A 22,977-nucleotide genomic window follows, 5' to 3' on the forward strand; every position below is an offset into this window, starting at 1 on the left:
GTCGGATTCGCATTAATCCACATGTGTTGGAGTGGATTGGAGTGGAACTTGAACTAAATTCCACCCCAATCCACTCTAACACATGTGGATTGAGATCAATCCGACAACATCCAAACAATGCCTAAATCGTTTCATATATACTGGAACCTACTGCCATATATTTTATGTTCAGGCCGAATTCAGGTGATAGATCAGTTTGAGAATCGCGCGATTTCACCACGTGTCGCAGCACCGTCACGGCACGTAGCAAAGGCAGAGAAATATCGCCAAATTTTTGCATCTTTTGATGGGGATGTTTTGGAATGAAAATGTTTGCTTAATTGCAAATGGGGGCGATCCTACTATACTACCTTTACGAAATGTTCATGAATGCATTGTTTATAAATAAAGTTAATTCTGTGGAAGTTAGATAAGTATTCGATCGCTTGTCGAGAGAAAAAATATAGACGTTGTGTGCGGAATCCTACCAACCTTTTCCCCGAAAAGAAAACAAAAAGGATCGGGGGGCCAAATTCTCACTACTCAAGATCAAGGGAATACGATTCACTCGCTATAGTTTACTCCTTTACTTAGCCATCGCACAAGAGAATTTGGGCTGTACGTCCTCATCCTTAGAGCAAATTCTTTTTTTTAGCGAAAGGGAATTTGATCGATCATCGAGATCAATCTCGCCTTTTATCGGCCGGGAACAAAATTGATCCTCGCTCATTGTCAAGTATATATTTTGGTGTACGGCAGGAATAATGCGGGATGCAATTGCTGTAGGCAAGCTTGGAGCATCCGCAAAGAGAGATTTTGGCTTATCTTAGTTTCCCCTGGTGCCTACGTAAGTGATGGCACATTTGTTGGCTACCTATAATTCCCGTGAATATTAAGATCATTTGGCACAACTTTACTTCACCTGTAAAATTCTTCTTTATTTTTTCCTTCAGGTCCATAAACAGTTTTGTCTTGATGGAGCTAGAGCTGCTTTGATAAACCATTTTACACATGTAGATCTTGTAATTAAAACATGCTCTCACATAAACTCCATATAGAACCCACTAGGACGAGGTGAAGCCCTGCTTCATATCTCTTTGGAAGCACAATTTAAGAAGTTTTCTGGATGAAGCCATTTTATTTACATCGTTTGACAAAAAAAGACTGCAAACGGCTTCTGAAATGGGACCTAACTTGGCACATGCTATGCTAGCTAGCTCATGGATTGATAAATCTCAGAGTCGGTTCGGTTGTACAGTTACATGGTGAGCGCGCACCGCAAAGGAAATGCTTGTTTTTTGGTGTGTATGTCAAAGTCGCCTTTTCACGTATATATTAAGCTGCTGTGTGTGCCAAAATTAAAGTTCTCCTTATCTTCCTTCTGATTCTCTATTCTGCATTACGAATAGTCGGCTTGCTAGGTATAAAGCTACGAGTCCTACCTAGCTAAACCATGCATCCTGCTGGAGAATTTGTGATATAGTAGTATATGTATCTGTGTTCTGTGGTGATCCTGCTGGAGAATTTGTGATATAGTAGTATATGCATCTGTGGTGATGATTTAATCTATATTAGTACAGGAATAAGATCATACTACTGCAGAGTGACACTTTAACAGTAGCAATCAATACATACCAAACACACAGCACACAAGTTTCGATCTATCACTGAAAGTATTAGAGAGCCTTGCTTATTACCATCCCCTCCCTGGTAACACTCCGGCCTCCGATCCTTTTCGTTTTTATATAAGACGCTGTTATTTGACCCACGTCTCTATCACCACACTTTTACATTATTCTCATATATTTTATAATGTCGTCTACGGCTATGCATTTGAAACTATATGAAAATTTTTGTGTGGTATTCCAGTGATACTAAATTTGTAATGGTATTTTCTAAATTTTTTAAGTGTTAATCAAAGAGTAATATGTTTAAACCTTTACTTGCTTGTGTCGCTAAAGAAAAAGAAATGAGAGAGTAGTGAACCAAGATTTGTAACTTCAGAGATACTCCTTCCACCGCAAACTATAAGTTATTTTGACTCTTTTGTATACAGCTTTTACTATATATCTGAATGTATATATACATAACTTTTACTCTAGAAAATCAAGAACTACTCATATTTCCATAAAAAAAAGAACTACTCATATTTGGAAATGAATTATACAGATGTATTTTTTTTCGAGATCGCGACCTCACATATTTTTCATTAAGAAGAAGAGCCGAGAGAACGGCAAAGTAACTGATACAAAGGATTCGCAAGTAATAGGATTACCAACGAAGTCCCCAACACAAACGAAAAGCAAGAAACATGAGGGAAGGGACCCTCTACCTAACAACCCTATGGATGAACCCAATACAAAGAACACAACACTTTGGAAGCAAGCAGTGAGGTGAAGTCGTAGATAAAAACAGTGGCAAAGCATCCGCTAGAAACATCCGACGGCACAGCATCCGTCCAAGTACGAGGACCATCGACGCGGCAAATTATACAGATGTATATATACTACTTTTGCTATATATCTAAATGCATATATGCTACCTTTTTGTGATAGAAACCGTTTACCTATATCTACACACACGAATTGGTTCTGTTTTGGATCGAAGAAGCCCTACGTGGCATATGCCCCTGTTTTGGAACCGGGGTCTTTAATTTGCATGTTCCTGTATTATAACAAAAAGCAAGGAATGAACCATCAAGGATCGATACATATGATTAATTAGGTACGGTAAGTGGGTACGTACATTAAGTACATCAACTTGTGAATGGCACGCACTTTCCGTCACTGAGCTGGCCGGCATGTATGCGATTACTTACAGCCAAGAAACTCTCGATGGGGAATCATATCCGACTGATTGATCAATGGATCGTACGCGTATATATTGCATGCAGTACACACAACGCATACACATATTCTCACGTACGTGTAAACTGTACAGCAAATCTTTAAGATAGTAACCCGGCGCATGGAAAGGCGAGCTCGTGCGCGCCTAACTATTTTTGACGAGTTGAACACGTGCTGATGGGTCTGATCGCGAGATGATCGCCTACACAATAATATATTCCTGAACGGCTAGCTGCATGGGCGACCTGACCAGTCGATCAATATATATGTTCATCTTTCATGTGTGATTCTCTCTCTCGTTTTCAGCCTGAGCTCGAATATTTAGGCCTTGTTTAGTTCCAAAAAATTTTCAAGATTTTATGTCACATCGAATCTTGCGACGCATGCATGATGCATTAAATATACATAAAAACAAAAACTAATTGCACAGTTTATTTGTAAACCGCGAGATGAATCTTTTAAGCCTAGTTACTCTATAATTGGACAATGTTTGTCAAATAAAAACGAAAGTGCTACAGTGTCGTTTTCCAAAATTTTTTACAAACTGAACAAGGCCTAGGTTTAGACAAATATGGCTTTATTACGTAACAGTCGTAGTATTCTTATTAGACGCGACTGATCTGACGACTAGATGACTGGTGGTGACTAGGATGCATGGTTTCCACAAGTTACAGCATATACTGCTCCCAGGTCAAGCTCAAGATGCTAATTTTTTGTTCAAACCGAGCGGGAATTGTCCATGTTTCACACTGCGTTTTGACGATCATGATGATTCGATCGTGTCAGCCAGTTTGCTTGGCTTCCAGAGATCGGCCAGACATAGATGCTTGGATTAGCACGAAGTTAATTAGCCAGAGCCAGAAGAAGGTATATTAATTAGATTTATGTCTCCGAGGGGAGTCACTACTACATAAACATATGTAGAGGCGGCTAGGAAGTCTTTGTAGAGGCGGTTGTCCGTCCCTATAAGACTGTTGTTTGGATCTGATGACACCCACAAGTTACCCTCACTCTATACCTGTAAAAAAAATCGTTTAGGACAAAGACACGGTTTCTAAAACCTACTTTGACTTCTTATTTTTATAAAAAATATTTAAGATAAAGTGGTATATGTATATTTTTATAAAAATATTTTTCAAGACAAATATATTCATATAGATTTTCAATTTCTAGACTCAACAACTTAAGAGTTATTCATGATGATTTATATTTTCAATGTTTAACTCGAACCTTATCTAAAATGATTTTCTTTATGGATACGAAGTACTCTATTCACATTGTGAAGAGGGCTTGGATGCTTACTAGTACCCGTAGACCGGCAAGATAGGTCTAGCTATGTTGCCACGCTGAGCTTGGCGTAGGTCGACGTTGGGCGCCATAGTGGCACTGGCACCTAGTGGCGAAGCCACGTTGAGCCACCCGAGTGCACAGGCACCAGGGTAAAATCCAAATATTATGTTCAGCTGCATTCAATACAAGAGATTCATTTCATGATTTCAATGTGGATAGTTTGATAAGCCTAGCTAAGCTATACCCAAGTGACTTTGATTCCGTGCAACAGGGAGATCTGCATACTCAACTTTTCCTTTATATTGATGATGTACGACAAGATGACAGATTTCTTAACATACAAACCATTGCTGAGCTTTCCAAAAAATGGTGGACACAAGAAAACATCTTACCTATCCTTTGGTTTATCGGTTATTGAAGCTAGTACTTGTATTGCCAGTCGCCACAGCTACAGTTGAGAGGGTCTTTTCAGGCATGAAGAAAGTGAAAACATGTTTGCGCAATAGTATTGGTGATCAGTATATGAGTAACAGTCTCATTTGTTATGTGGAGAAAGAGAAAATGTTGAAAGTTACCAATGCTGATGTAGTGGATCGCTTCAAGAAAATGAAAAATCGCAAATACTAGGAGGTGATGATTACTTTCATATTTTATTATCATTTTCTAGTTCTGAATCCATCTTTTCTCGACATATTTAGTCATCTAACTAGCACTTCTGTTATAGGTAATTGACTCATTGAGGACTTTGGCTTCACAATTATTTTATGCAGACCATGTAAATTTGGGGTGTTTATCTGAATTGACTATTAATATCTCAAATCCATCATTTTGGTAAGCATTTCTCTAATTATACTGTGTATGTACGGTCACTGTGTAGTAGATATTATCATTATCCTTATGAAGTGTGCACTCGGGTCCTTGATGCTCTAGCTTCGCCACTGCTGCCACCCCTACCGTGCCACGTTATTTTGCCATGCCAATGGCAGTGCTCTGCCTTTGACGCGACCAAAACGATAAAATTTGCACACTTGAAGGATGTTTTTTAATATATTGATTAAAAAAGCTAAAAATAAAAATAAAAATATCTATCTGTAGAGCACCACTGCAGTGTACGTCCTCGGTTCACCATTAAAGGCTACATAGGCTATAGCTAATCCTAATAAGAACCAGATTCGTGCTAACAGTATTCAATCTAGGATGGGAAATCAATTGATCGTGCTCGTGGAAATTGCGATATGTGGAATATATGGGGATCATGTCGAACACATCCGAGACACTGACAGGCATCTCTTTGTCACGTGTGCTTGACCCACATCTTGAGCTCTATCGGGAGGGAATAAGCTTCTTGTGAACTTGGCGTGCATGTATACTTGTAGAGACTATAGACACTCGTGCAAACGAAGCGTGAACATTTTTTTCGATCGAGACGACAGAACATTCCATATGCTTCAGGTTTCCTGTGCAGACGTGATGCGATCCCGTCCCTTGGGTATGCATGGTTTGGTATGAGCATCTTACCCTAGACATTTCCATGGGTTTGATGTTACCGATAGATCAACCCACGTAGCAGAGATGTTCCTCCGAAGTAAAAGCAGGCAGGCAATAGATCCCACGGTTTAGAAACCAGACATTAAAACCAACCAATTCGTACAAACAATAATCTTAAAGTCAGCACAACAGAATAAAGTATCAAAAGATCAGGGGATGACCAGGGAATGGTTTCAGATTGATTCAGTTAAGGGTTCCAATCGTCTCGTTACAACGTGCCGTGTTCCCAGTTTATATATATAGAGATACATACATGTTGCGGAGGTCGTAGTTGCTGTTCCAAGGGATATACATATTATATATAACATATATAAGATGATTGATGAGATAAACAAAAGATTTGGGCTAGAGCTACGAACCCATCAGCTTTCCCATACGAATCCCCTGCACCTCTGCATCTTAGACGTGATAATAATGGAGCTCTGAACCCTACTAGAATCAGAATTATATCTCCTCTCATTTCAGAGACGGACAGAAAAATGGCAAGTGAATGAGCTTGCCAATTCCTATCTTTGCATTTATTCAGACTTTTCTATGTCAGCTGCAGCCTTTATTCACAATTGATTGATGGGAAGTCGAACTGGAGCAAAAAAGAATCCGAGACCTCATTCCACCTATGGCAGAAAATCCTGAGAAGGTTGCCCAAGATCTATCTTTCATGACAGAAAGGGGACTAAAGCTCTCAACTGTCTCATTACGACGCTTGCATGCCAGCAGCTGCAGAAGCTGGGGATCGGATAAGCGTGTGGGGAGCATAAACCTTTGACATAGACCCAACAGGTCCATATGTAGTTCCAGGCGCTGGAGGTGGATTAGCAGAGGAATCCTTGACTAGAGTGTATTGTGGACGCAGATCAGAAGATGGCAGATATGGAGGCATAGGAGTAACAGGGAAACTGTGAGGATATGGAGCGACTGGCACATCGGCAAGTGATGATGCTGAAATACTATAGTTTGGAGTACCCATCGGATGATCAAACTTGCATGTCGGCCCAAACTTGCAAAACCCATGGTGTGCATAGTAAGCACATGGCTGAGAACCCTGCACATCAAGAGAAGCTTCAGACAAAGATGTACTTGAAAACTGAAAAGGCACAAACAAGAACTAAAGAAGTGCAAAAAGGAAATCAAAAAGAAAAGAGGCAACATATGATGTCAATCTCAACCTTGTGTGTTTACATTAATGTTCACAAAACTGCTATCATGCTTAATTATGATAGATAAAAAAACATTTCAGCAAAGACTGCTATGCTTCATATCAGTTGCAGTGGAACATTAAAAATCTGTCTGTGTCAAGGTAGATTCAGAAGAAAAAAAATTGTCAAGAAAACAAGGATGGGGGCATGACTATATTCATAGCTATTGCAAGGTTCAACTTCACAAATAAAAGAAAATGAATCCAAGACAGATCCATGTCACGACAAATGAAGTTGGTCACTGCTCAGATCTTCAATAAGCTTCTCCCTCCCAGCCTCTTTTGTGATTTCATAATGGAAAAGAATATCCAACTTCTATCATAAGGATGGCTGCCTCAGACATGGATAGAAAACTATTTTATATCAACAAAAAGGCATAGTAGACCAAATTTGCTCCAGTTAAATTCTACAGTTTGCTTTGCACTACTTAGCTTTCCAACATCATGGTACAAAGCTGAAGGGTTTTTGAACTCTTTAATGGTCATTCAACAATAAAAATCTTTGAGACCAAATACAGGGGTACCACTTTTTAAGTATAAAAAGCTGTAGACTTGGAAATGAAAATACAGTTTAGACATAACCAAAATCTCATTCCTAACAAGTATTGATTTATGGACGTGGAAATGAAACAGCCTCGTTGACTACTAGGGCCACTGCTCCGAATGAACAATGAAGAAATTACATGGACGAACTTAGGTCATAAAACTAAGGTGTTTGAGTGGACAACTCTTGAAGCTGCAGTAGTTCAACTGTTTTGGACTTTTGTCCAAAATTGACATACTCCCTCCAGGTTGGTAAAAGAAGTCATTTTGGACAATGACACGGTCTCTAAGGCATAACTTGACCTCTTATTTTTATAAAAATATTTATTGAAAATTGATATATGTAATATTTTTATGAAAGTGTTTTTCAAGACAAAGCTACTCATATGGTTTTCACAATTCCAAACTCAACAACTTAAAAGTTATTCATGATTTATATTCCCAATTTTTGACCCAAACCTTGTCCAAAACAACTTTTTTTACCAACCTGGAGGGAGAATTTAAAATGCAGCTCGTTTCCATCAGCAACTTACCTAAATGCCACCATCTGAAGTTTTATTTTGGCATGAATTCTGGATAATCTAAACATTCTAAAAGATGAATGTGTTCGAGTGATCAAAAGGCCTCAATAATAGTGCAATTAGGGCAAACAAAATGCATGTGAAATTGGTCAAAAAAAAAGATCACCTTGCACGCAAATTAAATGTAAATTATCAATTAAATTGTATCAGGCAATAAAATGCACACTGGTAATCGAAGGATGAAAACCAATATGGATTATATTTCATGTAGACAGCATAGAAGTTTCCTGAATGAAAACATGCATGAGATCTACTCACAGGACGCAGGGGAAGACCCAGAGGGCTCAGCATGTAGTTAGACTTTGGTCCACTGAAGTATTGAGGATGATGATATTTGCAAACTGCTCCATATTTACAGGTTCCGGTCTTCATGTAATGTTCACATTCAGGCTGCCCAGGCCGCTCTGGAAAGGCATATTCTTGTATGTTGCTGCTTGAAGTCCCAGATGAAGAATACAATTGTGCATAATGACTGCCATAAGTCATGGCAGAGGTAGGGCCCTGGTGTGACAAACCATAAGATGCCCCTGCTGGAACAGCTTGCTGTCCCCCAGCTGGTGTAACTTGGTTCATAGGTGACTGAGAACCAAATAGAGTAAAAAAAAAATCATTAGGCAATCAGCGGTCTTATAATCATGACTACCATTGCATTTTCAAGACATGAAGGAATTACTAACTCGCATCCAATTATTTGCAGTCTTATAAAATCTCCATTTTAGGCCACTGCGCCTCTATTTTGTCATGAACTCGAGATAGACAAAAATGTTACATAAAGGACATCATGAACTTATCTCTGGATTTTCATTATTTAACTCAATATTGGTCAAGCCAATTTGGAACAAAGATATCTTCCTACTCCCTCCATCCCAAATTATAAGTCACTCAAAGAATCTTGGAGTCAAAGCATCTCAAGTTTGACCAAATTTATATGATAAAATAATAACATTTATGATATCAACTAAGTATCATTAGATTCCTCATTAATTATATTTTCATAGTATACTTATTTGATGTCATAAATCTTCATAATTTTCTTTATAATTTTGGTCAAACTTGAGATTCTTTGGCTCTTCAAGATTCTTGGAATGTCTTATAATTTGGGATGGAGTAATTTATATCATGGAGTGCCTTCTTTAAAGTAATAAAGTACAAAATGACAAGTAATAGAAACTTACAACATAAGGGTTCCATCCCTGCATTGGCATAACTGTAGGTGGAAGCATCATTGGTGGATACGAGCCTGGTAAAAATGACCCTGGCACAACAGGAGGCCTCCCCATTTGCCAATTGGCAAGATGCGGATATGGATGTGAGGAGGAAATAGGTGATGGTTGAACTGGTGGGTACATGCCAGGTGTCTCCGAAAGAAAACCAACTTCTGGGTGATGGAATTTACATGTAGATCCAAACTTGCAATGTCCAGTTTTCATGTAATAGGAACATTCCTTTTCACCCTGCATTAACCATGGAAATTTTCATAAAATAAACAAACGAGATCCTAGATTGAACAGAAACGTGGATTGAAATGAAAGCACCCACCAGACGTAGAGGGAATCCACTGCTGTTTAATGTGACAGGTACAAAACCACCTTCCCTGGGATGATCAAACTTGCAATTGGAACCAAATTTACAGGTGCCATTCTTTGCATAGTACTGAAAATAACAAGAACATTTGTAACCAGAGCTTCCACAACATGACAATAAAAAATAATATATTTTGACCTAAAATATCAATCAGAAATAGCTTTAGAATTGGTTTAATTACCTCACAGAGTGGCTGTCCAGGACGCTCTGGGTACTCCACCATACCTGCGGTCTTTCCAACTCCATTAACCTGAAAAGCACGGCAGAATTTCATAGCTACATGCTTAAATCAAAAGCACACAAAAATATTTTCAGAATATCCTACAAGTCTGTACATTCGACTCCAATCATCACCCATTCATTCTGGTGCGACATATGAAGGTTTCAGCTCCTATTCGGTACTAGTACATGTTTATTGGTTCTAGCTCCTAGCCTCCTACCAGAGACTCCAATCTCTCACTCATTGTAGAAAAAAAACTGGTTATTATCTGCTCCCTCCGGTCCAAATTATAAGATGTTTCGGCTTTTTTAGATACATCAATTTTACTATGAATCTAGACATAGTGTATATCCAAGTGGATAGCAAAGTCTATGAATCTAACAAACCTAAAAGTCTTATAATTTGGAGTGGAGGTAGTACTAAAGACGCAAGACATAAGAAAAGGACATGCAAATAGGCAATACTAGGAGTAGAACTGCAGAGCGAAAGCAGCCTACAATGCAAGCTAGTTAACGGCCTAAGCAGTATGGCAGTATTCACTATTCAGAGCAAAGATGGGAAGTCTGAATTCCCCCCCTCATCAACCACAAGACACCAATTTTTCATAACTTCCACACTTCCATGCCGTTATATAATCATCAATTCGCCGAAAACCTTCAACTTTAAGCAACAAACTCGTCACCCACCAACCATCATCACGCGGTGTCGGTCATTGTCAGGAACTCAGGATAGCAGAAGCGCTAGCTCACCGGTAACCATCGAGCTAAAGGAGGAGGGGGAAAAAAAGAACAGAACAAAACAGAGCAGAGCAGGGGGTAGGAGGGAGCGGCGTGCCCTCACCGGAGGCGGCCGATCGCGGGGGTGGTTGTAGCGGCAGCGCTCCCCGTAGCCGCAGGCGCCCGTGCGGAGGTAGTAGGCGCAGTCCGCCTCGCCCGGCCGCTCCGGAAGCTTCTCCTCCCCCGGTTCCCCGTCGTCGCCGAGCCCCAGCCTCCGCATCGACTCTGCGAAAACCACCCACGTCAACACCACGCGGCGGGTCCAAAGCAGTCGCATCGGAGATCCAAAACCCTAGCGAGTGGGTGGGCAAAAAAGCAAAGGCGGCGAAACCCCCTCACGGACGCAGCGGAACCCCCAAGCCCCAATTGGTCGGGCCCGTACCTTCCAGGCCGGTGCCGGCGTCGGCCCCACCGCCCTTCGCCGCCGCGTACGGCTCCATCCGACGGCACGGGCCCCGGCGGAAGCTCCCGGAGCGCGGGCGATCGGGCGCCTGCCTCGCCGACCGGGACGCTCGATCGAAGCTACTGCAGGCGAGCGACCCTCACGGAGCCGAGCCTGCGCTGCTGCTGCTGCTGCAGTGCTGCTCGCTCGCTGCTCCGCTCCTCCCTCGCGCTCCGGTTCCTTCCTGGCGACTCCTCCCTCTCTTCTCTCTGCGTGCCTGCACTCGCGGCTCGCCCTCCGTACGCGGTCGCGTCGCGGTGGCCTTTTGCGGGGAGAGGGATGGGATCGGGAGTGGCCAGTGCTGTGCTGTGCTGTGGTGGTGGTGGTGGGGTTTTCCCGTTCGGCGCGGCGCTGCCCCGTGCGCCCGGGGGGGACAGCGAGCGAAACGGGCGGACGCGGGACGCGTGTGGGATTCGCTCGGGCAACCGCAACCGCAACCGCAACCGCGCGGCGCTGTTACGCGGGCGCTGTTACGGGGGACGGGCGAGTACGGCGTGGCGCAGCGGCGCGTGTAGAGCTCCTGTCCTGCTGTGGGTGGGCGTGGGGCTGCAGCCGGAGCAGAGGGGCAGAGGCGCGGCGCCAATGGGCAATGGGGATTGGGGAACGGAAAGGGAAAGGGGGCAGGGGCAGCCGCGTGTCGCAATAAATGCGCGGTCGACGTGGTGGGTCCCGCTGCGGGACGACGGTGGTTCGTTGCTTTCCTCCGAGGCCTGACCGTGGCCTGGCCTGCTACTGCTATTACACCGCAAGGTCACGTGCCGCTACCAGAGTCGCATCCTAGGAAGGACTCTAGGAGCATCTCTGTCCCCGACTCACCGCTAGATTTCCCCCGGCCGGTGCCGATTTCTGGTGGAGGTTTTGCTAAATTTTAATCACTTTAAATTCTAAATTTTTATAAACGACTATAAAAAATTAAAATAGTTTAATTCTATTAGTAACTCAAAAATAGCTAAAATAATTTTAGCTAACTAAAATTTAACAAGGAAAACCGAACATTGCTTTAGTTTGACTCTATCTAGCAACGAATTAATAAGTAATTTTTGGTTTTCTTGTAGTCCAATCTTAATTTATTAGATTCTCCATGAAATATGTTTTGAATATATATATTTCATTTAGGTTTGTAGCCATTAGTCATTGCTAAAAAGATATTTATTAGAACACAAAAATGATTGAATCATTTTATTTTCTAACCATTTTTTTGTCTCTTTCTCCTAAACATTAAAGGGTAAATATTAAGTCACTTATCATTTTGCTCTTATTCAAACCAAACGAGTGTGTCTCTTCATCGGCTCCGACTCAGGGTATGACGGCGAGGAGGAGAGAGGGTGGTCGGCGGGAGGTACAATGACAATGAGTGACATGATATGGTCGTGGTGGTGGGCGAGGCGGGTGGCTGTAGGACAAGAGGATAGAGGTTGGAGACGAAGAGGAGGTAGAAGATTAGATGTGAGTGAGCAGAGGATGAAAATGAGTGTTGATATTGTTACTAACGCTCGCGTGTTGGGAAAGAGTGGCTGACTAAACCAAGCAAAGATTGTAATATAATACATCATTGGTTCCTGTGAATACATCATCAAATGTGATCTACGAGCTTATCAAAATACTTTTGTCCCGATTTATTTTATAACATGAGGTTCCAAAAATATTACATGGCAGTGCACTATTACTCCATAAACCACAAAAATCATGTGTAGCAGTGTCCCAAATACTTAGTACTCTCAATGTTCTAAATTTAAAGTTATTGAGTAAAGTCCATCATCGGTCCCTAAACTTGTTCATGTGTATCATCACGGTCCCTAAACTCGCAAAACGTCTGTTTAGATACCTAAACTTAGAGCTTATTTGGTTCCTTTAGTGATCCTACTAAAGTTTAGTGACCCCACTCAAGTTTAGTAGCACCCTGTTTGGTTCTGTTCATTAAAGACCACTAAAACACTAAACAAAGACCATATTACCCTTAATTAATGCTAGTGAGGCGGAATTAATAAGGGGTATCCCCTGTAATCTTTGCACTTTAGTCACTTTTAGCAGCCTCTTATCTACTAAAGCCACTAAACTTTAGTGACCCTTTTAGAGGGAGTGTTTGCTATTTTAGTGACTAAAAGTTACTAAACTTTAGTTGGGGTGAACCAAACAGGCCCTTATTCGGTTGTGTCATCCTAGTCTCTAAACTTGAAAAATCTCGCATATAGGTCCTCAAACTTGTTCAGTTATGTCATCCCGGTCCCTAAATTTGTTTTAAAGTCTCGTTTGGATCAAAGCAGAATGAATCTAAAAACTTTATATTAAAAAATAACTCATAATTTTTTCATATAAACTCAAATGAAGATAAACTTTATATCAAAATTGTAGCCAGCAGCGTGATCTATAACTTTATAGTTGAAATTTTTTTAAATTAAAATAATTTAGGGTCCTAAAATATTTTTTGTAAGTTTATAGATTTTGAAATTTAAAATTTAAATTAAATTTCATGACACTAAACGACTTGAAATAAAAAATATTTCAACTATAAAGTTGTAGATCGTGTTAAGGGTTACAACTTTGATATAAAATTTATCTTCATTCAAATTCATATGAAAAATTATAAATTATTTTTTGATTCGGAATTTTTAGATTACTTTGTTTTGATCCAGATGAGACTCAAAACCAAGTTTAACGAATGACACAACTGAACAAATTTAAAGACATAAACGGGTGATTTTTATGTTTAAGGACCGAGATGACATAGCTGAACAAGTTTAGAGACCGAAATAACATAGCTGAACAATTTTAGAGACCGAGATGACATAGGCGAACAAATTCGAAAACATAAACGGTCAATTTACGAGTTTACGGACTGATATGACATGAGAGTATAAATTTAGGGACTAGTGATGGGTTTTACTTTAGGGACCAGTGATGGATTTTACTCTAAGTTATTTTTAGGCACCTAGATGTCTATTATGTCTAGAAAAACCATATATCTAAAGAAAAGGTCAGGACTACTTAGAGCAACTCCAACCATTATGCAAATGGACTTGGCATTTACCAAAATGCATAAAACTCCAAAAAAAACCTCTCCAATCGTTATGCATTTGGACTTTGCATTTTACATAGCTATGTATTTGGAGGGGGAAACTTGGCATATATGCTAAAGGAGTCCAGCTATGCAAATAGAGATCAAGGGATTCTCGGTTTCACCTCGCGGACTTTTTTCTTCCCTTCGCGCGGTTTCCCTTCGCGTCGCCACCACTTCGCGCGATAGGAGAAGCATCGCGCGTCCTCCTTCGCCAGCTTCGCGCGCGCGTTTGGACGAAGCAGCGCACAATAGGACGACGCAGCGCGCGATAGGACGAATCTACGACGCCTTGCTCATCAACGCCGGCCAGGTACGCCTTCTTCATCAAACCTTGAAGCCCGCAACTGATAACAACTGCGCAGCTCAGTACATCGAACAAAGACCACATGAATTGGATCAAGATATTCGGCTACGAAGTTCAAACCTTGGCGATGCGCTGTGCAATACGGCTAGATCCATTCTCCGGTACCCTCGATCCCATGTTGGCTTCACGAAATTCTACTGCTCGCGAGCTGCAACGGCTTGACTGATGGCGACGACCGGAAACTGATGGAGAACAGGACCTGATGAAGATCGGTACTGGAGCCAAAGGGCGAACCTGTACGACGACGAACTGATGGCCAACAGACGACGAACTGGTACGGTGAACGGGAACTAACGGAACGGGAGGTCGGTACTGCGTTCGGTACTGCGAACGGGAACGACAAACTGCGCAGCTCACGATCGGTACTGCGCGGCTGTTTGGCGCTGGAATTGGTGAACGGGAGACGACGGCGGGCTGTTTGGCGCGGGATCGATTGTCCGCGCGGGAAGGAGTGCCGCGAAACAAAATTTCCGGAAAAAAAAGATGATGAACTTGGCATTTTGCATAACGGTTGGAGATCACCCGATTTTAGCCTTGCCATTTTCATTTGGGGGTTTACAATTTGCCTAAAATGCATAACTTCAAATACATAATGGTTGGAGATGCTCTTATAGTTTAAAATGGGCGAGTACTAAATCTATGTACTCTCTCCATACTAAATACATGACGTTTAGGACATAATAATTGTGCTTATTAAAGAGTCATTAATTAGGGACTAATCTTCCGATTTTATCCTTATTAAATAGCAGCGTGGGTGTATTCTAGACATGAAATGTTCTCTGCTCTACTGGTTTCGGAGGTTACGACGTCATTATTTACGAAAGCACGGAGGGAGCCTAGAACGTCATCTAATCTAGATACGGAGAGAGTATCAGTACCTTTTTTTCCATTTAATGAGATGTATAAATAACATTAGTATCGAGTCAGTCGAGGAATATATTGATATTGATTATGGAATATCAACAACTAGACTAAATTGCTCTTGTGGAAATTTAACTAGAACACTTTCATCAAAAAAAGAAGAGAACCTGCCTAAGAGTACTAGATGTTAGAGCGACTCTAAGAGACTCTTTTATACCCTTTCTAATTTATAGATTTATAGATTTTTGTGAAAAATAATCTTCAACGATCCCTTTAAATGGGTCTCCAAATATAGACGTTACCTATTCTAGATTTCTTAGCTAGCCAAAAATAGAGAGCAGGGTAGCTCTTTCAAGTGCAGAAAAATATAGAAAAGCATTTAGAGAGTACAAAGACATAGAAAACGACTTTTACTCGGAAGCACTCCAAATAATGATTTAGAGAGTACATTTGGAGATACTTTTAGGAAGCCTTCCGTCCCAAACTTTGTTGAGAATTTTTATTATAGTATCTCCATAATAGATTTATGAAACTAATTTGACTTAGAAAATCTAAGTTCATTTTTTTGATAAACTCAGTGAAGTTAAAAAGAAATTTTGACTTGACAAAATGATAAAGTGACCTATTGTTTTCATGAAGTAATAGCTTTTAGGCCTAGTTTGGATATAATAATATTCATATCAATCCACGTGTCTAGGGTAGATTGGAGTAAAATTTAAACTAAATTTTACCCTAAACCACCTTAATATATATGGATTGAGGTAAATCCAACAACACCCAAACAAAGCCTTAGCGAATAATTGGTTTTTAAGTTCCTATATCGTAAACGCCTATCCATGTTGGAGGCTTGGAGCTCATTTGTGCAGATATGAAATTTCATGCGCTCTGGGGAAACATAATCATAATATAGCAGAAAGTCACGTGTACAAACTTCTCTTTTCTTTTCCTGAACGATAACCATTTTACTTTTCATGATTATTTGCATGTTCACATATTCTAACATGTAAAACGATATGGTATTTTAGAATTTTTAAATCACATATTCATAACTTTTTGGAGAACTCCACAAAATCCAAAGAAACATATATGTTTTTTTTTTCTGTACATCTCGACACTAATGTCTAATATACTACCTTCATCCCACAAAGAGTATAATTCTGGTTTTGTCATAAGTCATATAATTTTATATTTAACTAAGTTTGTAGAAAATAAAAATATTTATGATACAAAATAAATATCATTAGATTTAACATGAAATATATTTTCACACTAAACCTACTTAGTGTCATAAAATTTAATAATCTTCTCTATAAATTTGATCAAAAAAGATAATTTAGCTTAGGACAAAACCAAAACGTCACTCTTTACGAAACGAATGTAGTATAAAAGAGGAACCCTAAAGTGTTAAGTTGACCTCACCAATACAATCATTTCAGTACTGACAGCAAGATCTCTTCAATTAAGCTTTTTTTTTTGGCGATTACAATGCGTCTTGCTCCCAGTATGAACATTTATATATACGTAGTTAAATGTCTCAAGTCTGTTCATGATATATATGTAATATATATGTGACAATATACAGAAAACAAAAAGAAAAAAGAAATTTGAAAGGTGGAGGAACTCAGTAACTCTGCATGTGAAAATTTTCTTGATAACAACGAAAATTTTCTTGCCCGAGAATTATTTACCGAGGGAACGGACCTGAGCCTCACCACCGCGCCCAATATGCTATGGAACCTGACCTTCAAAAACCTTCCTTTTCCCGTTTTGGACATGAACAGAAGAACGCAAAAATTGCAAGTGAATCGAGCTTGCTTGTAACCTATCAATGCTCTCTTATTCTGATGGTAGAGAAAACCACCCTCACCGCGGCTTCTCTACAGAGGCCACAGCTTCTTATTCACATTGGAGAGGCCTATCAGAACTGATATCAATAGAGCAAGATAATAATCATTGTCAGAAGCAGTATGTTTTATGCGATGATGAAATACAATCGAAGGCTGAAGTACCTGTGTCAAGTGATAGAAAAATTGTGCTGAGAGGATCACTCCCACCAGCTCAGAAAAATCAGCGACCACCACCAGGGCTTGAACTGCCAACACTTGTAGAAGTCTGAGTTCGCATAATGGTATCCGGAGGGAATACCCCTTTTGGCAAGATTGCTCCAACAGGTTCGGGTGCTGCCACTGGTGATGCTACTTGATTGATAGATGGATCTTTGGTTGAAATATATTCTGGGGAAGATGAAGATGGAGCCAACGTGGCAACAGAGAAGCCGATAGGGTAGGGAGCAATTGACATGTCAGATAGGGGTAAAGCAGATGAACTGTAGCCTAGTGTACCCATTGGGTGATCATATTTGCATGCAACTCCATATCTGCAATATCCATTTTGGGCATAGTACGCACAAGGCTGAGCACCCTGTACATTTTAGATAACATAGTAAGATTGGGTAAGAAACTGCAAGGTTATTTTTTAAAAAAATGAATATGATAAAATCTGCATGATTAGTTTAGCACAATTTTCCTTCACATGTACTCCCTCCATCCCAAATTGTAAGTCATTCCAAGAATCTTGGAAAGTCAAACTTTTCTAAGTTTGACTAAATTTATATGATAAAATAATTATTATTATGATACCAACTAAGTATCATTAGATTCTTCTTTAATTATATTTTCATAATGTACTCACTTTACGTTACAAATCTTAGTATTTTTCTCTATAAGTTTGGTCAAACATGAAAATGCTTTGATTCTCCAAGATTATTGGAATGACTTACAATTTGGGATGGAGGGAGTAAAAAAGAAACATAACGTCCTACATGCTTGTATTCAACTGTACCTTCCAGCTGCAGTAGGCAATCGTGCAGGGGGGAAAAGATGTTTGTAAGTACAAATCTCTAGGTCATTACAAAATTATACAGGATTCCATCCCAATAATCAGTCAATAAGGAATTGCAGTATGCAACTAAACATCAAGAGCATGCAAGAACAAACTAAAGGAAACAAATTTAATTGTGACAGATAGACATTTTCACTATATATGGGACATTTGGCAGGTACAATAAGGTCAGCCATAGTTAATGCAACACGGATACACTTGGTGGCCAAACAAGTACTCCTAATTTGTATCAAAATTTATATCTTTATTTATTTGTTCTCCATAACAAGAAGTATCATGATTCTAAGCAACTGACAAAGTAGAAATTGGTTAATTATTGTTCTGATCGAACGCCGTTAAATTTACACCTAACATAGTTTATGACTACCTGCCACAGTAAGTCATTGTATAACAGAGGACCAAAAATTACATTAACTATCATCTCTATTAGCTAAAAAAACAATATCTGGCTCACTAGAACTAATCATCAGTGGAAACAGTAGAATTGTAGCTTCCATTTGCTCTATATGGCTCACAAAAAGGGAATTTTTAAGAGACAAACAAAAGCCAATTTGTACCTTAATCAAGCAAATAATTTTGCCAGAATGTCACAGTGAATCCTGATAAGTTGCATGATTACACATTAACACTGTTGTGCGAATGGTATAAATCTTATAAATACCAGAGTTTAAGAACACGATCATTCAGAAAGTCAGCTTCTAAATACATCTGTAAGTTCCTTGCATAAGCTACAAATGGTTTTCATTCTACCTCATCAGCTTGAATAGGTAAAGTTTTGCAAGTTCACAAGGTCATCACATTTGTCACTACCCAGGCTGTTATAGCACAGTTCCAATATTAGTTGACATGGAATTGTATCTACTCTAGAGGGATCCTACTCTGCCATTTAAATTCCACTCCTTTTTTATATGGCCAAATAGCATGACAGAAACCACATTGTAACAGTGCTGCTTCTAATTTCTCTCATTATCGTGCACAATTTTTCAGTAAGATTTTTTCATGTAAAATCATGTCTCATTTTCATCTGCTATGAAGTGTATTTTCTAACATAGTCTGATAGAGACCTACCGTTTGCAACCCCTTAACATGCAGAGATTGCTGACAAAAAAAGAACTAAGTAAAGATACTAAACTCGATAGTCACCCGTTTGGATAGAATATCATGGATACAATGGTTCCTGTAGACTATTGGACAGATTATCTTCAAGATTTTTTTATGAATAGTGTATGCGTTTAGTTCCTATAGTGGTTAGGAGTGGATTGATAGGCTTGATTTGTCCAGATTTGTTAGAACTATGAATTGACCCATTACTGGAGATATAGTGACTTTACAAGAACAATTACCAAGCTCTGGATGCTCACCGGACGAAGTGGAAGGCAGAGATGACTGAACATGTAATTGGACTTAGGAGCGCTCCAATCTCGCGGATGGTTATATTTACACGTATTTCCAAATTTGCAATCTCCAGTCCTCATAAAATATTGACACTCGGGCTGCCCTGGCCGCTCAGGAAATCCATGCTCTTGATGATTATTGCTCGATTGTCCAGTTGAGGAAGAATATGGCAAGTATGTACCGCCATAAGCAATTGCGGTGGAAGATCCATGGTGCCCTATACCATATAACGGTCCAGCTTGAACAGTTTGCTGTGCTCCACCTGATGCTACAGGAGTTACCGATGCCTGCATCAAAGAAAAGAGTTCAAAGTTGGGGGAGAATAGTCCCTTGCTCTTTTAGGTAACAAGATATTTTCCCTAGTTTGCTCTCTATTATTTATCAAACAAGCCAACTTTATTGCCCTACATTATTTATTTTCTTGACAATGTCAAGAAATTCCAGGTAAGACATACTTGAATATCTTTCAGATGTTGCCTACAATGATCAAATGAGAATCTTAGACTAGCTCATAAAAGGGTTTGCTCATTTGCTTTATATCTTGGTAGAAGCTTGTTGCTAGGAACCTTTCCTTGTGTCAAAATTAAAGCATTTTGTCCAAATTATTTACCGGATAAGGGCTCCATCCTTGCAATGGAACCATTCCAGATGAGAGCATCATTGGAGTGTATGAGCCTGGTATATATGATCCAGGAACTGCAGGTGATCTTCCCATTTGCCAATTTGGAGCATATGTATGGGGGGAAGGCACAGACGCTGATTGTAATGGTGGATATATTCCAGGGGTCACCGGAATACCACCAAATTCTGGATGATGAAATTTACATGTAGAACCAAACTTGCATTGCCCAGTCTTCATATAGTAGGAGCATTCTTTCTCACCCTGCATTTCATTAATGTCAATTATTTTTTCCAAGAAGCACAGTCATAGGAGAATTTTCATACCGGGCGTAGAGGGAATCCATTGTTGTTTAATATAACAGACTGCACAGATCCATCTTGCTTAGGATGGTGATATTTGCAATTGGAACCAAATTTACAAGTCCCAGTCTTCAAATAATACTGTAGAAAAGAACAAAAGAACAGGTGGTAAAGCACCAACACTTAACAAGAAGTCAGGCATGAATCTTTATGTTCTTTTGTATTGTACACCCTGCATACCCATAGACAAGCAGCAGTACATGCTACACTGGGAGCATGCAAATAGTGTGCCGGAGTTGCCAGGTACACTGGGAGCTTGAATGTCTGATTGATGCCCAGATTTCTATGAAAGATAGTGAAACTCAAGTGTGAAGGTGTTAATGTACCTCGCATACAGGTTGACCCTGTCGTTCTGGAAAGTCTTGTGCTGCTCCATTCTTGGCACCTCCACCAAACTAAAAATTTTGAAATATAAGTTTTAAAAAGAAACTATTTATCAGCTTGACGTTTCAGGAGAATTTTGTAAAGTCATTCGCTAGGATTCTATCAGAAAACATTAGCAATTGGCAACTAGAGATTTAGTTGCAGCAGGCCTCAGATATCCTAAATCCTTTGGGATGAGCAAAATGGGATTAGAAGCAGACTTACAGGTGGTAACTGTAAATATTGAGCAATAGCAGCACTCAAAGTCAAGTATAGCAGGTCATAAAGCATCTAATCCGGAAAAACTACCAAGTATAGCAGCATTTTGTTAATATAAATCTTGAATACAAAGATGGCTACCGCTAGTTTTCACATTTAATTAACATATAGGAACAAAAAACTACAAATTGGGAGAAGAAAAGGTAAGTTTTTATGTTGAGTGGTCACTTGTCAGGAACTCAAAATCACCATGACAACATCTAAAATGGAAAAACAGCCGCTGAGCAATTGGCTTTCTATACATGCATTTATCTGGAAGCCAATAAAGACAAACCCAGGACTAGTAAATTTGAAGCAAACAAGAAAGAGGAACCATTCTGTCTCAACCGTGAAAGGAAGGAAACTCAAAAGGTGCAGCTCCAAGCGAGGCAGCTCAAAACTTTGAGCGCTGCCATCCAATATCTAATAACAACAAGACACCACGGATAATTCCACGAGGGCAGCGTGCATAACCCGCTCTGAACGAACCACATTACCCAAACCACTAGTTTCTCCGGTCCGATCAGACCGTAACTACCTCAATCACACAGCGAATCTACCTGAAACGGAATAATTCGCCCGCAGCAGCACCCCCCTCGGACGCGGACACGGATCAGATCGGGAAAGAGTGAGAGAGCGAGAGAGCAACACGGGAACACAGAGGCTGCCGTCCGGCCGCGCTCACCTCAGTGCCGCCGCGATCGCGGGGGTGGTTGTAGCGGCAGCGCTCCCCGAAGCCGCAGGCGCCCGTGCGGAGGTAGTATCCGCAGTCCGCCTCGCCAGGACGCTCCGGCAGGCGCGCGTCCGCCTCCTCCCCCGCCCCCAGCTCCCCATCCTCCCCCTCCTCCCCACCGCCATCCAGCCCCAGCCTCAGCATCGGCCCTGCAACAAACAGCCACGCACCACACGGTTACATACACCCGGGGAACCCACCCCCACCAGAGATCCGCGCGGCCGTACGCCCGGCCGGAGATCTGAACGGCACCGAGAGAACCGTTAGGGCAGGCAGGAAGTACCGTACCTTCGAGGCCGGTGCCTGGGCTTGCGCCGCCGCCGCCGCCCTCTCCTCCTCCTCCTCCTGCTCCTGCTGCAGCGGCAGCGGCAGCGGCCTCCTCGGCGGCGTGCGGCGGCTCCATGGCGTCGCGGGCGGCGGGGAGGGTACAGGGAAGCTTCACGAGGCGGCGATCGGTAGGGCGATCGGAGTGGGAGGAGGAGATCGGGGGGCCTGTTTTTTTTTTTCTTTCTCTCCCTCTCGTTGGTTTCCTTTCCTTCCCACCACTGTGGTGTGGCAGGTCACTGCTCCTCCCTCCCCTTCCCTTGTCTGGTTTTTCTCTCGGTTTCTCTATTTTTCCGCTGCCAATGTCTCGCCGTGTGTGTGCACCTGTCCGGAATTTACACGGGGTAGGTGTTCGTGTTCGTTTCACTTTTTCCTTTTATTAATTTTGGTGACGAAAGTTTTTTTTGGTTGGGTGTGCCTTTGCTGTTGGACCACGCTTAAGGTAGCTTAGCTATCTAGGGGGCGGATTTATGGTGGTTTTGGTTGCATAAATGTTGGTGAGATAACGGTTGGAGTTAAGAGTGCTGTTATGGCACTTGAGGTTCAAGTTACGCTGCTCGTTGAGTCGTCATGTCCCATGGAACATGAGAATTTGACTTTTATACGTAATTGGTTTCCTTTTAGCCTAGGTAAGTGATAATGTATGTGTCATCTCTTTCTCGCCGCATGAAAATGCTTTAGTACATTTTTTTCCTTTTACATAAGAGCATATATAGATAAACTTAGAGTATATTT

At 40.9% G+C, this 22,977-nt stretch overlaps 2 protein-coding genes across 4 annotated transcripts; both read right to left on the bottom strand.

Annotated features, from left to right (window-relative positions):
• LOC8074481 (zinc finger CCCH domain-containing protein 5) lies at positions 5,799–11,284 on the bottom strand. Its single transcript, XM_002457547.2, has 7 exons — positions 10,945–11,284; positions 10,627–10,787; positions 9,748–9,816; positions 9,522–9,635; positions 9,158–9,436; positions 8,241–8,561; positions 5,799–6,705 (listed from the first exon to the last, which is right to left on the bottom strand). Exons 1-7 carry the CDS (start codon positions 11,000–11,002, stop codon positions 6,358–6,360), a joined length of 1,350 nt encoding a protein of 449 aa, XP_002457592.1. The 5' UTR covers positions 11,003–11,284; the 3' UTR covers positions 5,799–6,357.
• LOC8074482 (zinc finger CCCH domain-containing protein 6) lies at positions 16,703–22,551 on the bottom strand. 3 transcript variants are annotated; one of them, XM_021457051.1, is made up of 9 exons: positions 22,207–22,551; positions 21,871–22,067; positions 20,891–20,959; positions 20,529–20,645; positions 20,194–20,466; positions 19,550–19,870; positions 18,067–18,135; positions 17,297–17,708; positions 16,703–17,211 (listed from the first exon to the last, which is right to left on the bottom strand). In XM_021457051.1, the coding sequence occupies exons 1-8, from the start codon at positions 22,319–22,321 to the stop codon at positions 17,355–17,357; spliced, it is 1,515 nt and encodes a 504-aa protein (XP_021312726.1). In that variant the 5' UTR covers positions 22,322–22,551; the 3' UTR covers positions 16,703–17,211; positions 17,297–17,354. The 3 variants fall into 3 exon arrangements, with proteins under 3 accessions (XP_021312726.1, XP_021312727.1, XP_002457593.1); XM_021457052.1 differs by lacking the exon at positions 18,067–18,135 and having other exon boundaries at positions 19,532–19,870; XM_002457548.2 differs by lacking the exon at positions 18,067–18,135 and having other exon boundaries at positions 22,207–22,547.

Source organism: Sorghum bicolor, chromosome 3 (genome assembly GCF_000003195.3).
Source record: "Sorghum bicolor cultivar BTx623 chromosome 3, Sorghum_bicolor_NCBIv3, whole genome shotgun sequence".
Taxonomy (NCBI): domain Eukaryota; kingdom Viridiplantae; phylum Streptophyta; class Magnoliopsida; order Poales; family Poaceae; genus Sorghum; species Sorghum bicolor.

Bases quoted from the DNA above. Each gene is read 5' to 3' on its own strand.
- LOC8074481 (XM_002457547.2), bottom strand. From the start codon at position 11,002: ATGGAGCCGTACGCGGCGGCGAAGGGCGGTGGGGCCGACGCCGGCACC. The intron at 10,788-10,944 runs GTACGGGCCCGA...TGGTTTTCGCAG, and splicing joins CGCCGGCACCGGCCTGGAAG to AGTCGATGCGGAGGCTGGGG. The intron at 9,636-9,747 runs GTAATTAAACCA...TGTTATTTTCAG, and splicing joins CTGGACAGCCACTCTGTGAG to TACTATGCAAAGAATGGCAC.
- LOC8074482 (XM_021457051.1), bottom strand. From the start codon at position 22,321: ATGGAGCCGCCGCACGCCGCCGAGGAGGCCGCTGCCGCTGCCGCTGCA. The intron at 20,646-20,890 runs GTACATTAACAC...TCTTTTCTACAG, and splicing joins AGGGTCAACCTGTATGCGAG to TATTATTTGAAGACTGGGAC. The intron at 20,467-20,528 runs GTATGAAAATTC...AATGAAATGCAG, and splicing joins ATGGATTCCCTCTACGCCCG to GGTGAGAAAGAATGCTCCTA.